Below are 16,533 nucleotides of genomic sequence, written 5' to 3' on the forward strand. Positions count from 1 at the left end.
TACCACTGGACTAGAAGGGTAAGAGGGTAAGAGATTTCTCTGGTTAGGATAAAACAGCCAGAGTGTGACAGAGGTTCAGTGGTTCAATTCAATTCAAGAATTTAGTCTAGGTCACATAGCCAGGCTATGTCAGAGGACAAAGTAGGGAACTGGCGGTGGCGGGGGGGGGGGGGGGGGGGGGAGAGAGAGAGAGAGAGAGAGAGAGAGAGAGAGAGAGAGAGAGAGAGAACTGAAAAGGTCTTTGAGTGGAGAGCATTGAGAGGGGGATCTCTCTGGACTGAATTAAATCAGTGATCAGTGTTGCAGTCCACTCTAATTCCAGGATTCTAGAACATTCTAGGCAGAGCCCACCATTTCCTGATCAGAGGAAAATGAGTTGAAATGACTATAGGGACAGCAATGAATCCAGTGTGAAAAAGAGAAGTTAACATCATACTTCTTTTCCTGACCCTTCAGATCTATGGAAATTGTGTTTCTTCTAAAATCATAGAATTCAGCCATGTGTCATCATCAGTGGAGCATTAGGGATAAGATGATCCACTTTTGTGGTGGGGAGAAGCTTAGAACCACTGAAAACTCTCACTCTGCCCCAGTCTCTTCTTTCTCCTCTAGCCTCCCTAAACAGTCATATTTAGATGAGTGAAGGAACAAAAAATCGGCATCTTCTATGGGTGTGACCCTGTGCTAAGCATTTTATGAATATCTCATTTGATCCTTACAGTAACCCTGAAAGGTAGGTGCTATACTCATCCCCATTTTACAGATGAGGAAACTGAGGCAGATCACCTTGCAGTGACTTGCCTTGCATCCCCCAGCTAGTAAGTATCTGAGGCTGGATATGAACTCAGGTCTTCCTGACTCCAGATCTAGCATTCCATCCACTGCATTACATAGATGCCTCAGAATTAGGTTCACCAGTTCAAGGGACAGTGTATCTGGTCACACATCGTCATCTGAAAAATCAGCATTTTCCACTTTGTTTTCCTGAGGTGGAAAGCCCCACTGCCTCCTTTCCCTCTGCTGTGGATGCTTTGGATTGAGTTCTAGGGCTAGATGCTATTGATATATTGTCATGTAAAAATCGGACCTTTGGAGCCGCTCATAATTTAGAAGATATACTACTATTTGTACTAATTAGACCTATTAGGGGGCAAGGAAACTACAATTGCTCTCATTTATATAGTGCTTTAAGATGTGCTGATCTCTTACATAAATAATCTTATTTGATTCTCCTAACTGTGAGAGATATTTGATATGATTATGCCCATTTTACAGGTGAGAAACTAAAGACCAATGAGGGAAATCTTGGTCATGGTCATACAATTGCTGTGTCTAAAGAGGGAAATGATGTTCACTCTTCCCGCCTCTGAGTCTGTACTTCCCACAGTAGCACACTGCCCTTCTCAAGACATATAATAAGACAGGACAGTGACACAGCTCTATAGGTTTCCCCAAAGGTAGGACTTTCCAATAGACTGCTCTTGAGGGCAGAAACTGGATACTTGGAGACTTTTCTTTTTATCCTAAGGACTCAGTATAGTGTCTGTCACATGCAGTCTGTCTGGATAAATGCTTTCTGACTCATCCAATTAAAGATGTAATCATTTATAATCTAACATAATGTAATTCCCCTAAAATAGGGTTACATTAGCAATGATAGGAAGTTTGTTGTTTATCAGTTGATAATCTGTATGGAGAGCAAGAAGGCAAGCTAAAGATGGAGATTGAGAACCTTGAATTTAAAGAAAACTCGTATGTCCATCACCAGCCTCCAGAACAGACTGTGACCTCCAGAGGAAATTTGGAAAGTCCACATGAATTTACTATCAATGTGGCTGCCCAGAGCTGCAAAAATGTTCAGCTTTGTGCTTTTAAAATGTCGCACTGCCCTCTGCTGTAGAATATGCAGAAGTTGAATTCTAAAAAGAGCAACAGAATAAATACTTGTCCTTGCTGAAAACACAGTCAAAATAAAAATAAATAGCTGCTCTTCTCTCAGAGCTCAATCAGCTTTCTTACCTTTTCTGGGCATTGAATCTTTACCATATGTTTCAATTTCTTTTTAAACTGCATTTCATGAGTTGTAGGGCCAGTTGGGTCTCACCTGAGCATGTGGGTACTTTGGCTTTGCGAGGAACTTCAAAGTATCAACAGTGGTTTTTTTTTAGGGAGTCTCTCAAGTTCTTTGCTATAAAGGAGGAAGAAACAAACTGTGATCCCACAAATGACTGATAGCAAAATAGGAGTCAGGTTGGCAGAGTGGAAAGAATAATGAATTTGAATTCAGAAAAGCTGTCCATATCTACCCCCATTATCCCCATTTTTCAGATGAAGAAATGAAGGATCATTTGAATTGGGTGACTTGCCCAAGGTTACTCATAAATTTCTATTTAGTGCTGGGTTAAATTAAAAATACCTAGAAATCTAGCTTGATCTTGGGCAAAGCTGTTAATGTTTCTGAACCTTCATTTCATCATCTGTAAAATGGAAAAGGGAGACAAAATGGTACAGAAGTTAGAGGATTAACTTCGTGGTCAAGACAACCTGAACTGAGGTCTTTCCTCTAATGCACAACAGTTCATCTGGTCTATCTCATGGGGCAAGGGCTGGTCCCCAGAAGCCAGTAAAATATGGCCCAGTGCTTAATAAATGATACTTCATGGATGTTGGGTCATTGAGCAACTCACTCAACCTCTTGGCATTCTGAACAACTCTCTAATAATCTCAGTTGCAGCAGAGTTACAAAGCCAGTGAATTCATTAGTCTGCCCCCGCCCCAGCTCCACCCAAATCAAAGTGAGAGAAAGATCCTTGGAATGTGTCCTTATGAGGACTTTGCTTTGTACATTTTACAGTGCTAGAGATGGTGAATTATGATTTTTATAGAATAATTGCAATAATAATAATAGTATTATTGTAATTTTTATAACCCTATAGAATTAAAATGACACTGTATCTATCAATCAATCAAAATTTATTAAGTGTCTTTTATGAGCTAAGAGCTAGAGATACAAAAAGACAGACCCTAACCTCAAGGAACTTACAAACTAATGGGAGAGACAATATGAACAGAAATATATACAAAGCAATTTGGATAAAGAACAAGTTGTATATAACTAATAGAGGAAGGCAGTAGGATTTTAGCTAGTAAATAAATACACAACAGTTCATCTGGTCTATCTTGTGGGACAAGGGCTGGTCCCCAGAAGCCAGTAAAACGTGCAAAGCCTCTGCAAAGCCAAAAAACTTAGGAAACTCAGGAATCTGAATGAAGGAGGAAGAACATAGTAGACCTGGGGTCAGCCAGGGATAATGCCCAGAGCCAAGAAATGGTGGATCTTGTTTGGGGAACAACCAGGAGACCAGAGTCACTTGAATCAAAGAATGCATGTTGGGAGGTACAGGGTAAGAAGACTTGAAAAAGGAAAAGGAGGCTGCATTATGAAAGTCTTTGATTACCAAGCAGAGCATTTTATAATTGATTCCAGTGGCAACAGGCAGCCCCTGGAGTTTACTGAGTAGCCGAGCGGATGACATGATCAGGCCTGGGATTTAAGAAAACCACTTTGGTGACTGAATAGAGGCCTGACTAGAGTGGGGAGAGAATTAATTCAGGCAGGCCCCCAGCAGCTGTTGTAGTGTCCAGAGATTGAGGTGATGAGGGTGGGTACTGGGGTGGGAGCCGGGTGAGAGGGGAGAAGGGGGTGTAGCTGAGAGATGCTGAAAGGTGAAATTGCAAGAACTTGGACATGGGGGGGATAGCCAGAAGTCTAGGATGACTCCAGTATCTATCAATATTATATTATTATTATTAGTCATTGGATAATTATTTTTATAATTCTGCATGATTAGAAAATCCACTTGAGATGATCTCCCATGTCTCTAGGACCTGCACTCTGCACAGTAGCAGGGAAGGGAAGTATGTTTGCCAGATGGAATGGAGTGATAATTATGATCCTAATAACTGAGAAAAGGGTTTTATTGATTGTTGATTAGATTCCAGGAAAAGGGGCTAAGACTCAGCTGGTCAGATCTGTACTAATATGTCTCCATGGGGGCATGGGAGAACATCTGAACCCCATGTCTACTATATTTTTATAGTCTCTCTGTACTTGTTATTATCTGCTCCTTGTTATTATGAAATTCTTCATCCAGACCTGCTAAAATGGGTTGACTCCAGATAGGAAATACTCTCAAAGAGTGGATAATATTAACATTACCCTAGACAAGTCCCATATCCTTCTCTGTTGAGTTAAAGATTTTTCCCCCCATAATAATTATTTCCTTCATAGAGACTACTGTTCAAATTCAGCCTATCTACACAGCTGAGGGTCATTTAGGATATGAGAGGGCTGGAAATGTCTGAGTTGGGGGGAAAAGTCTGGTGAAAACTGAATTCAGATCTCCCTTGTGCATAATGGTGAAAGTGTCCATTTTGGCATGAGCTGACAGCTGGGTTTGAATCCCAACTAGAAGATTGATAAGGGTCAAGTAAGTTCACTTACCAAAACCTCAGTTTCCTCATCTGCAAAATGGGAATTGCAATACTTTCTTCACTGGGCTATTTATTGCAAGGATCAAAGGAGATCATGTTTATGAAGTTCTTTGCAAACCTATCAAGGAGTATAGAAGTGTCAGATCTCTTTCTTATGAGATGCAGGTCCATGAATAGGTCACTAAACTTCTCTGACCTCCATTTGTTATTCTATAAAATGGGAATAATACTTGGTAGAAATCTCAGATATTGCTTTTGGCTGTTACAAGTCTCATGCAAGATACTAAACTTTACTAGAAATCAGCTTCCTCAACCATAAAGTACAGTCGTGATAAATAGCATGGACACACACAGAGTCATATGAGGGTGTACATGTGTGTTCACTCACATATCTCTCACTTTACATCTATATGTACACACATGCATAAATAACTTTAAGATTTTTAAGGTACTTTGCCTGTTACCTTACTGATCTCCATTAACAGCTCCATGAAGTAGATATTATTATATCCATTTTACAGCAGAGGAAATTGAGGCTATGAGAGATTAAGTGACTCACCCAGGGTCACACAGTCACTAAGTTTGTGAGGCAGGATTTGAATTCAGGTTCTCTCACCTCCAAGTATATCCCTCAAGCCACTATTTAACTATCCCTGGATCAGCTGGGAAAGATATAAACTATCCTAGGTTGTTGGTGACTATCAAGTGAGATATTTTATGCTTTGCCCATGCTAAAGTACTACAGAAGTATCAGCTATCATTATTGTCATTATCATCCTCAATTATTATCATTATCATCATCATTATTCACATTTGTTTTGATTGAACTGGTCCATTGTTGGTATGTATTTTGCCACAATTATGGAGTCACTGGGTCATTACTTTTTTTAGATCTGCTTTTAAACTGTTTCCTAAATATTAAATGTATTCTTTTTCTGCCTCCTGACTAAAAGTCCTGAAGTCTGACTCCTGAAATTTTGTTTTCTAGCTGTTTCTGGTTGAATTTTCCATTGCCAAACAGTGAAGATTCCTTGTGTTTAATGTTGGACAAAGGTTGAGGTCTCTTTCAACTCTGGAACTTTGTGATTCAGAGCTGCCTTTATAATAGTATAAAAAGCTATGTGTTCAGTATCTATGAATGTACATAGAAGCTCTGATTTACTGAGGATAAGGAAGTCCTTAGTACAAGAACCCTCCCTTCTAAAGAAAAGAACATTGCATCTATGACCCAATAAATAAGTCATAGGGAGTAGCCTGAAGTACAAGGATGATGGGTAAGTAGGTAGCAAAGAACAGAATTAGTGATACATTTGGAGAACAACCTAGCTAGACTAGAGGTCACTGTAATCATGATAAATAATTTTAGAAAGAGTAAAATATAGAGAAGGAACAGTAGGAAATTATTCCAAAGAAAGGAATTTTAACACTTCATTCTTCTGCAACTTTCCCCCCAACCACCCCCAATCTGAAGATTCTCGATTTCCTTCTAGGTACAACGTTCCTCTGCCCCTTTATTGTTGACAAGCCTTACTTGGAGCCTTTCATTTCCCTTCCCCTAACACACCTGAGAATCAGGTCACCCCACAAAAGTCATTGCTTTGGAGGGCTCTAGGCCTTCCCCACCATTGTACCTGTAAGAGGGTGGAGGGAGGAACGTTTTTAATGTAATTTTTGGTATAGTAAAACTTTTTTTCACAACTTCATGTATAGCATTGTAAACTAACTCTGACGGGTAATAAAGAATGCCTGAATCCCACACTGGATTTCTCCACTTCATTTATGAAAAAATACACAATTCCTGTTACCCCTCCTGATAACATCCTGGCCTTGGCAAAATAACACAGGCCATGAAGCATCCCTTCCCACCCCCACCATCATCAATACTCCTGTCATTGCTCCCTCCTCAGTGGAGAAAAGAATTTTTTAAAAAGGGATTGGGAGTGGAGTGGGGCCTGTAGATTTGAATGTGTCTCTACTAGGGCTACCCTCCTTCTATGTGATTATATTACCTTGTACTTGACTATAAATGACCATACTTTCTGATTATGCCCTCCATATACCCTCTGCTTTAACCCTGTCTGTGCTGTTTTCTGGGAAGATGGGGCAGCTAATTCAGACTTTTGGATTTGTTCTCTTGATTTATATAGGTACCAGTTTTCTTTCCAGTGAAGGTTGTTTTAGCCACAAACGACTTTACTGTTTTCATTTTTAAAATAAAAAAGAACCTTATTCTGACAAAAAAAGAAAGAAATTTCAGAGTTCAGGGTTACTGCTATGACCTGACCAGCCTTGTGGGGGCTGGAATGGAATATATATATATATATATATATATATATATATATATATATATATATATATATATATATATATATATATGCGCCATGGGAGTTAGGGAGAGTTTTGAAATGGCAAGTGAGGGTGCTTGAGGGAACATCACCATGAATACTGTAGTCACTGATTATGAGGGTAGTGGTAGGTAGGGAAAGGGCAAGTTAACTAGGAGAAACCTCAGAAAGTTCACATGACAAACTTGAACCTCAAATACCTGAAATGTCAACTTGGCAGAGACCAAGTACCATAAATAAGCTGACCTTTTAAAAGAACCTTCCCTTAGGGCCTAGGAAAGTGCTAGCCACTCAGTAGTCTCTCAACAAATACTCAGCAACTGATTTACTGGAAAGAATAGGTCATCAAGGAAGCATTCAGATGATCCAAATCAGCACAAATTCTCACCTACTTTCCTAAAGGAATGAAGTTCTAATGTAAACCATGGGGGCAGTGTTAACATCTCATTTAATAGTCTTGAGGGATTCAATGAGATGATCACAGATACAGAGCAAGAGCCAGCAGAAATCACAAAGTCCAATTTATCCAGCCTCCTCCTTTTACAGATATGGAAACTGAGGTCCAAGGAAGGGGAATGACATCTAGAATGAGAAAATTTGTAGAGATCTGAGTGATGAACCACCTTCTCATGTTCCTAGATCTTTGGGACTCCTTCTTAGTGCCCTACACTTAATATAAAATTTTCACCACTGACATATCATATGGCGATTGGATTTGGTATTCTGCTAATGAAAAGAAGCATCATAGAGGAGAAGATTGAAGCCAAATTCTGCCTCTGTTATTTTATCTTAATTGGGCTCTCGTTGCTGCATGTAAATCCTTTTTTTTCTTCCCTAATTAACTATCACACACTCAATAATAGTTATCAGAGTAAGTGACTCTGAGTTCAAATCCAAGTCCCTCTACTCACTACCTGTATGATTCTTTTTTGGGTCTCAGTTTCTTATCTATAAAATTAAGAGTTTGAATTAGATTCTTTTAATTGGCTCTTCTTTACTTAAAGTTTGTTTAAGGTAATGGGGATATGTGACTTGGCTAAGGTCACACAGCAAAGCAATTTTTAAATGTCTGAAGCCACATTTGAACTCAGATCCTCCTGACTCTAGGGCCAGTGCTCTCTATCCACTGCACCACCTAGTTGCCCTTTAATTGACTCTTTAGCTTCTAATCCTATTTCTTCTGGAGCTTACAATTTCTGTCTTTCTAATATTTAATTTCTCTATCTACTGGCTTTTCTTATTACTATACAATTTGAAACACTCTTCATAGCATTATTGATAGCTTTAATTTCTTCTTTTGAAGACTGCCCATTCATAATCATTGAGCACTTAGCATTTGGAGAATGGATCTTGTTTATATATGATTTTATGAAGTCTTCATATAGTTTGGATATCAAATTTTTGTAAGGGAAATCTTTTCCTAGTTAACTGATTCTTTCTCATTCTGATAACCAAATTCTTTTTTTTGTATTAAAGATTTTGAGTTTTACAATCCCCTCCCCAGTCTTACTCCCCCCCCCCCGCCATGGAAAGCAATCTGTCAGTCTTTATTTCCATGTTGTACATTGATCCAAATTGAGTGTGATGAGAGAGAAATCATATCTTTAAGGAAGAAACAAAAAATCTTAGAGGTAACAAGATCAGACAATAAGATATCTGGTTTTTTTCCTAAATTAAAGGGAATAGTCCTTGAAACTTTTTTCAAACTCCACAGCTCTTTATCTGGATACAGATGGTATTCTCCATTGCAGACAGCCCAAAATTGTCCCCAATTGTTGCACTGATGGAATGAGTGAGTCCAACGAGGTTGATCATTGCCCTCATGTTGCTGTTAGGGCATACAGTGTTTTTTTTTTTTTTTTTGGTTCTGCTAGTCTCACTCAGCATCAGTACATGCAAATCCCTCCAGGTTTCCCTGAATTTCCATCCCTCCTGGTTTCTAATAGAACAATAGTGTTCCATGACATACATATACCACAGTTTGCTAAGCCATTCCCTAATTGAAGGACATTTACTTGATTTCCAATTCTTTGCCACCACAAACAGGGCTGCTATGAATATTTTTGTACCAGTGATGATTTTACCCTTTTTCATCATCTCTTCAGGATATAGACCCAGTAGTGGTGTTGCTGGGCCAAAGGGTATGCCTATTTTTGTTGCCCTTTGGGCATAGATAACTAAATTCTTAGTTATCAAATCTAATGACTTTTTCTCAATCCCCATTCTTTTTGAACATCTCAAAAATATTTGTTACTGTTGCCTAGCACATAGTTTATATCACTAGATTCCTATTAACAGATTAACTGTCATTTTCTGGATATTTTCTCCTTCCTGAGATTTCATAATACTGACTGCTCCTGGTTCTATGCTTTTCCTGGACAGTCATTCTTGTCCCATTTCCATGAGAGTATGTGTGTGTGTGTGTGTGTGTGTGTGTGTGTGTGTGTGTATGTGTGTGTGTGTATGTGTGTGTGTGTGTGTGTGTGTGTGTGTGTGTGTGTGTGTGTGTACCCAAGGCTCAACCGTAGGATCTCTTCTCTTTTTCTTCTCAACTTTCTCTCTTGGAAATCTCTTTATCTTCCAGAAGTTCAGAATACTTTTCTGCAAATGCCTCTCAAATCTCCATAATGCATCCCTCCTTCTCTCCTGTCTTCTATTACATCATCTCCCACCGCCTCTTGGACACCTTTTTCTTCCCTCTTTTTAACCTCTTCCTCTTCCTAACTTTCCTACCTCTCTGAGTATACCATCATTGATAGTCAGCTAGGTTTACAATCTTTACTCACCCTTTCTCTTTTCCTCATGTCCAATGAGTTGCCAATTTTTATTGATTCTAATTCCACACCATCTCTGATTTCCATCATCTTTTTTTCCATTAACAAGGGAGCCATCTTCTTTCAGGCCCTCCCTTTGCCTGTTGCAATAGCCTCCTGGTTGATCTTCCTGATTCCCGTGTTTTCTCTGTCTAATCTAATCAATCAATAAACATTTATCAAGAATTTACTACATGGCAAACTCATCCACAGCTGCCAATTGACATTTGACCATATTTCCTGCTCAAGAATGTTCAGTATCTCCCTATTTCTTCTGAGATAAAATACAAAATTGTCTTTTTTGGCATTTAGAACCCTTCACAACATATTTCCAATCTTCTTTCCATATTTATTTCATTTTGATCCTCCTTCAAACACTTTACATTCCAGACAACCTGGCACACTTTGTCTTGTATATACACAATATTCCCTTTCTCATTTTCACGCCTTTGCACAGATTGAACCTTTGTGCCTGAAATTGTTTTCCTACAACTCTCTCATTTTACAAATGAGTGAACCAAGCCCCAAAGAAAAGCATTTTTGTTTTTTAAAATAATATTTTATTTTTCCCAGTCACATATAAATGTTTAGCATTTATTTAAAAACTTTTGAGTTACAAATTTTTTCTCTCTCCCTCATTTACCTGACTCAATAAGAAATTTAATATAGGTTAAACATGTTTGCTCAAAATTTTGGGCTGTCTGCAAAGGAGAGTGCCATCTGTATCCAGTTAAGGAGCTGGGGAGTTTGAACAAAATTCTAGGACTATTCCCTTTAATTTAGAAAAAACAGATATCTTATTGTCTGATCTTGTTACCTTTTAGAATTCTTGTCTCTTCTCTAAGGATATGATTTCTCTCTCATCACACTCAATTTGCATCAAGGTACAACATAGAAACAAAGTAAAGACTGACAGATTGTTTCCCTGGTGGGGTGGGGGGAGGGAAGTAGATTGGGGGAGAAATTGTAAAACTCAAATAATATCTTTAATAAAAATTAAATTATTATAAGAAAAAAATTAAAAAAACATGTTTGCTCAATCATGGAAAACATATTACCTTATTAAACAAGTTGCAGAAGAAGACAAAGATCCAAAGGAAAAACATGGAAAAATACAAAAAAATGAAAAATAGTATGCTTTGATTTGCATTCAAACTCTTTTAGGAGTCCTTCAGAATTATCTTTTTGCACAATTGTCACTGTTATTGTGGACACTCTTCTCCTGGTTCTGCCCACTTTTGTATCAGTTCACATAAGTCTTTCCAGGTTTTTCTGAAATCTGCTCCTCACAGTAATATTTCATTACAACCTTATATCACATTTCCCAAGTAATATCAAGGGAAGGTCATTGATTTAAAAGGCAGGTCTTCCAACTCCTAGCTCCCTGGTCTTTCCATTGTACCATGCTGATTGTACTCAATTTAACCAACATTTTTAAAGCACCTACTGCAAGTACTCTAAGGCACCTCTAAACCTCATGAAGTTTAGAATCTAATAAGAAAATATGACACAGTGTTAATTATTAGTTTTCTTTTAAAGGGTCTTTGTTTTAGAGCTTAGAGACCATCCAGACCAACAACTCAGAAGGCTTAGGTGAATTGCTCAAAATCACAGAGAAAATAACAGAGACTGAATCTGACTTCAAAATCCGTAATTCCAAGCCAGTGTACTTTCTACTCTCTGTGATGTTTCTTCTCATTAACAAAATGTAAAAACCAATTGCCATATACTTTCTCAAAGAGAAAATGTTTATGTTAAACGAAAGGCACTGGAAAGAATTCACAAATATCTAGGAATAAGGGAGGGTGGTTCATCTCTCAAATCAGCTTAGCAACCATGTTATAAGCATCCACTCTGTAAACACCCCATGAGCGTGTTCAGCTTGGTATTATTCTCAGTGTGACAAATCATAACCAAAATCTATCATTTCCTAGAAGCTTATATGCATTTTCACTGAGGAAATAAAATATAATCTTATTAAATATCATTAAAACACTTCTATCCCATCAAATAGCAATTTGTTAGTAATCTTTTTCTCTTCCAAATGATTGAAAGAGATTGAATTGAACCAGCCAGCCAATCAACATAGTGAAAACAATTTGCCATAGAAACAACCAATTTTATAGCTTGGATGGATCTATCTAAACATATATTGAATTACCTTTTTTCCCTTTCATTCACCAATACTTTGAGCACTTACTTCATATAAGGCACTGTACTGAGTCCTCAGGTAGATATAGAAATTAATAAGTCACTCTCCATATCCTTATGGAACTTGAGTCTCATAGAATCTCAGAAATTCACCATTGACTGGAAGAAACATCAGCATTATATATTCCTATCCATTTCTGAATAATAATCCCCCTGCAGTTTGTCTTCCAAATGGATACCCAACATTTATCTGAAGACTTCCAATGAGGAAGAACCCATTACCATCTGAAGGAGCCACATGTATATCAAAACATAAATGCAGATTTTTAAAAAATGGCATGAGCTAAGGTCAATTCTCATCAATAACACTATTTAATACTAAACATATAGTTTTATGTATAACAGGCAGCTGGGTGGCATGGTAGATAGAGCACTAAACATGAAGTGAGCAAGACCTTCCCCAGACACTAGCCAGGTGACCATGAATCAGTCATTTTACCTCTTTGAGCCTCAGTTTTCCCTTCTTCCAAACAGATAAAATAATTTCTACTTCAGAGAGTTGTTAGGAAGATCAAATGAAATAACACATAAAAATTTAAAATTCTATATAAATTAGATATGAATATTATAAAATCAAACCATATGTATGCTCACCTATGAGTTTGACCCTTGACTGATAAATTTTGTATCAAATTGGGAGAGTTTAGGTTTATTGTACTAATCCTCAAATCAAAACATTAGACCAATTTGTGGCATAGTTAGAACTAGTGTACTTAGAACCCCCTTTTCTCCAAAGTCAAAGTTCTATGAACTTTGATGTTTTTCTGAAGTATTGGATTATGATCAGCTCATAACTCTCTGTGTTTTGCTTCTGATTCCAGCATCCAGAGAGCATGGCGGGAATATCTACAACGTCAAGATCTGTCCCACCAGGATCACCTGGAGAAGCGCAGCCCATCTCCCCCTTCTGTCTCCTCTGATAAGATGAGCAGCTCTATCAGCATGAACACTCTTTCAGATGGCAGTACACCTGTGAGTCATCTAGTTCTCCCTCTCTTTTTATTTCCTTTGATGTGCACAAGCGATGTTCGGAGCTTTGAAGTCATAAGAGAAATTTCCCGAAGAGAGCTAAGGACTTGATTTAGATTGTGAATAAAACATCTTGGTTTACTTGTCTGGGAAGTGGCTGATTTGGAGAGATCTCTGGTGTGTTCTAAGAGATTGAATTTATGAACTCAAAGAGATTTTAGGAAAAAATATTTTGCATTTGAAATATAAATAAAATATGTGATGAGGGAAAATGTTAGGTTAGAGGTTTTCTTATTCATTGTCAAAATATTCTTGGTATCTTGGGCTGCTGAGATTTTTATGAAGGTAAGGATTTAATTAAACTGGTTTCTCCTTTTATAACAGGAATTTCTTTAGGGTATGAGACAGTTTTTAAGCTTCATTATCTCATCTATACATATATATATATTCATATACTTTATAAATAATATGAGAGGAAATGATCATAGATGACATTTATAGGGTAGAGCTATATGAATTTAGTAATTATAGTAGGAAATTATTGTAAGTAGGTTAGGTTACTTCATTTGATTGGCATATTTTTAAAGAAGGATTTGGGAGAGAAATTAAGTTATTGTCCTCAGGTATTAAAAAATTTCCATTGTTGACCTTTGTAGTCTCATTTATTCAGTCATAAAAGATTTCTCAGCATTTGGAACATGGTATGTATGCATTTAGGAAGTTAATGCAATGCCATCATATTTGAGATGTTTTGAAAATGATTTATTTGTATTTATTGTAATAAACAGTTTGTCCACATCATGAATTTTAAAGAGAGGGTAATGAAAGGAACTCATAGGCAAATAATAGTGAAGAAAGATTTATTCTGGGCTGATGCTAGAAATTGTTTTATTAGGCATGGTTTCATTCGGGCAAGTGGTTTCATTTGGTTGTTGTAAGCAGATGCAAAGCCACTAGAGGTCTCTCTTCTACCATGTAGGAAAACATTGAGGTTGAACATTCTTATTGTTAATTCATGATTTGGGAGTGAAAAATAATTTGGAAAGTTGGCTATTTCGATTACCTTCACTGTGAATGCTTTTAGAATCATTTTTTGTAAGATTATATTTGAACTCTATCAATGGAAAGTCAGAAATCACTTCACTGGTGTGGTTTAGGGGTTTGGTTTCATTGATCCTGCACCTCTCTTTGCTAGCTAATTTTATCGATTTCAGTTGCTGGGACATTTCAGAATTTCTTTATCATAGATAGTTGAGACCATGAGATAGCTAATGGTTTTTCGGTTATTTTAATTGTGTTCAGAATTTTCTTTGGATGACTGAAAGACAGAGACTTTCAGTTCCTCCTCCTGTTTTTTTAAATGCTGTGTGTATCTATCTTTAATATTTCACGAGTGAGTGAATATTATTGTGCTCAACCTTATTTAGTTCCTGACAGTGTAGCTCTTGGATTTTTCTCCTCTTAAGTTCTAGCCCCATCCAGAAGTCCTTTATCACTTGAAAAGAGGCCTCATCTTTAGTTCCAGTTGAAATGAAGACACTAGAATCGAATGTATATTGTATGTGTGTATGTATATGTATATGAATGTATGTGAATGTGTATGTCCTGAGGGTCATCCTTTCATTCCACCATAACCAACTCTTCTCCCTGTGCTATATGAAAGAGGCATATTTCACATGTTTGTTTTTACTAGAGTCCTATACAATATAGCAGCCTCTCTCTCATTCTTTCTAGCCAGTACTTTATACCTTTTCAAGAAAGAGGCATATTGATCTTTGATGTAACCTAGTCTACATTAGATCAGTTTGATAGAATTTAGAATCAATTTTGATATAAAGCATTGCAAATAGAATCTGCTATGAAAGGAAAATAAATTATTTAAAATATATGGATAGCGACTACCATAAAGAATACTCTGTATTCCTAGGTTGCATGGATATTTTCAATACTCTCTTGTTGATTGAATTATACTAGTTTCCTAAAAAACAACAACAAAATCAATTAAGAATTATACCAGTAGGTGGCGCAGTGGATAGAGCACCAGTCCTGGAGTCAGGAGGACCTGAGTTCAAATCCAACCTCAGACACTTCATAATTACCTAGCTGTGTGGCCTTGGGCAAGCCACTTAACCCCATTTGCCTTGCAAAAAAACCTAAAAAAAAAGAATTATACTAGTTAACTGAATGAAAAAACACTTACGTTATATGGAAATTCTCAAAATCCATATAGGCATCTTACATTGGCAAAAGTCGACAATTGATTTTCTTTTCAATTCAGTCATTTTGATATTATGTCAAAGCAATATCTACACAAATTTCCTAGATTAGATAGTAGTTTCCCATGGGATGGCAGACCGATGCCAACTGTAACCATTATGATTGCAAGTTTTTTTGTTTTTGTTTTTTGCAAGGCAATGGGGTTAAGTGACTTACTCAATGTCACACAGCTAGGTAATTATTAAGCGTGAGGCTGGATTTGAACTCAGGTCCTCCTGACTCCAGGCTCCAGGGCTGCTGTTCTATCCACTGTGCCACCTAGCTGCCCTTATGACTGCAAATTTCAGTTATCCTAATATATATCTCAGTTGACAGGTCCAGTCCCGCCCGCACATCTTCTCCTCTCTTTTGGATCAGTTAAAAAAAAAAGAGTCCACAGAGAGTGACCAGCTAAGATCCCTGGATCAAGTTGCCAAAATACTCTTTGGAACACTGTTATCCCCAAAGTGACCCAAGTCAGAGAAGAAAATGTGGTCCTGCTTTGTGAGGAGGAGGCCAAAGGCTTTAGGGATCACAACAAGACTATTCAGTGAACATTTAGTATTTATTTAGCATATTCCACTCACTCTACCAACTGCTGGGGATAACAAAAACAATAATATACAGTCTTTGCCCTCTAGAAATCTAGATGCTATGAGTTTGTAGATCTGGAAGCAATGTGGTACAGCAGAAGGAACACTGACTCTGGAGGCAGAGAAATGGGTATTGAACTAGATGGTCTTTTAAATCCCTCCCAGCTCGGTTATCTGTGATTCCAATATAGAGCAAGCCCCTCAGTCTGAATTTAACACTTAAGTTCCCCAGGAGCTGTCCTTGGTATTTGACTTCCTTCTCTGAGCAAAGCAATCTTTGCCTATTTTGAACTCTAACCTTCTGACTTAATGCTTAATCTCTGATAAAATTGTCTAACTCCAATTCCATGTCTGACTAAAACAATTTCCCTGTGTCAGTTGCTTGCCTTGATTATATGTAACCCAATTTTGGATACGACCAATGACTCTTGTGTCCAACCATGCTCTGGATAGGCAACTGGTTTTACTTAGCTGAGTTCTCAACATTACTTGATGTTGGAGTGATGGACATTTTTGCATGCTGCAACAATCCAGAAATCCCTATTTATCAGTTTAGTTAATCATCATGGTCATTGTGGTTCATAGGAATAAGGAGAAAGAGCATGATCTTTGGGCTGTGTTTTTAAGTTTCAATATGCTCCCCCATAGCTGCAGCATCCAAAACCAAACCAGATATAACCACAGGAGGGGTAATAAGGCAATATATTCCCATGACAATTTCACAATTGGAGAGTTATAAACAGTGGGTAAAAATGATTGGGGGGAAAAACCCTTGTTTGAGCTTATAAATTACCTTCTCAATGCTCTTTGATTAAAATCTCAATCCTCAACTGCTCAGGGCCAAATTAAAGA

The 16,533-nt window shown here is 37.6% G+C and overlaps 1 protein-coding gene across 1 annotated transcript in view; it reads left to right on the forward strand.

Annotated features, from left to right (window-relative positions):
* IQCJ (IQ motif containing J) overlaps positions 1-15,246 on the forward strand; it is a 155,040-nt gene extending 139,794 nt beyond the window's left edge. The window contains exon 5 of the mRNA XM_074192719.1: positions 12,685-15,246. Within this exon, the coding sequence (XP_074048820.1) occupies positions 12,685-12,943 (259 nt within the window). The 3' untranslated portion in view covers positions 12,944-15,246. The remainder of the gene's footprint in view (positions 1-12,684) is intronic.
* The last annotated feature ends 1,287 nt before the right edge of the window (positions 15,247-16,533 follow it).

Source organism: Macrotis lagotis, chromosome 6, assembly GCF_037893015.1.
Source record: "Macrotis lagotis isolate mMagLag1 chromosome 6, bilby.v1.9.chrom.fasta, whole genome shotgun sequence".
NCBI lineage: Eukaryota > Metazoa > Chordata > Mammalia > Peramelemorphia > Peramelidae > Macrotis > Macrotis lagotis.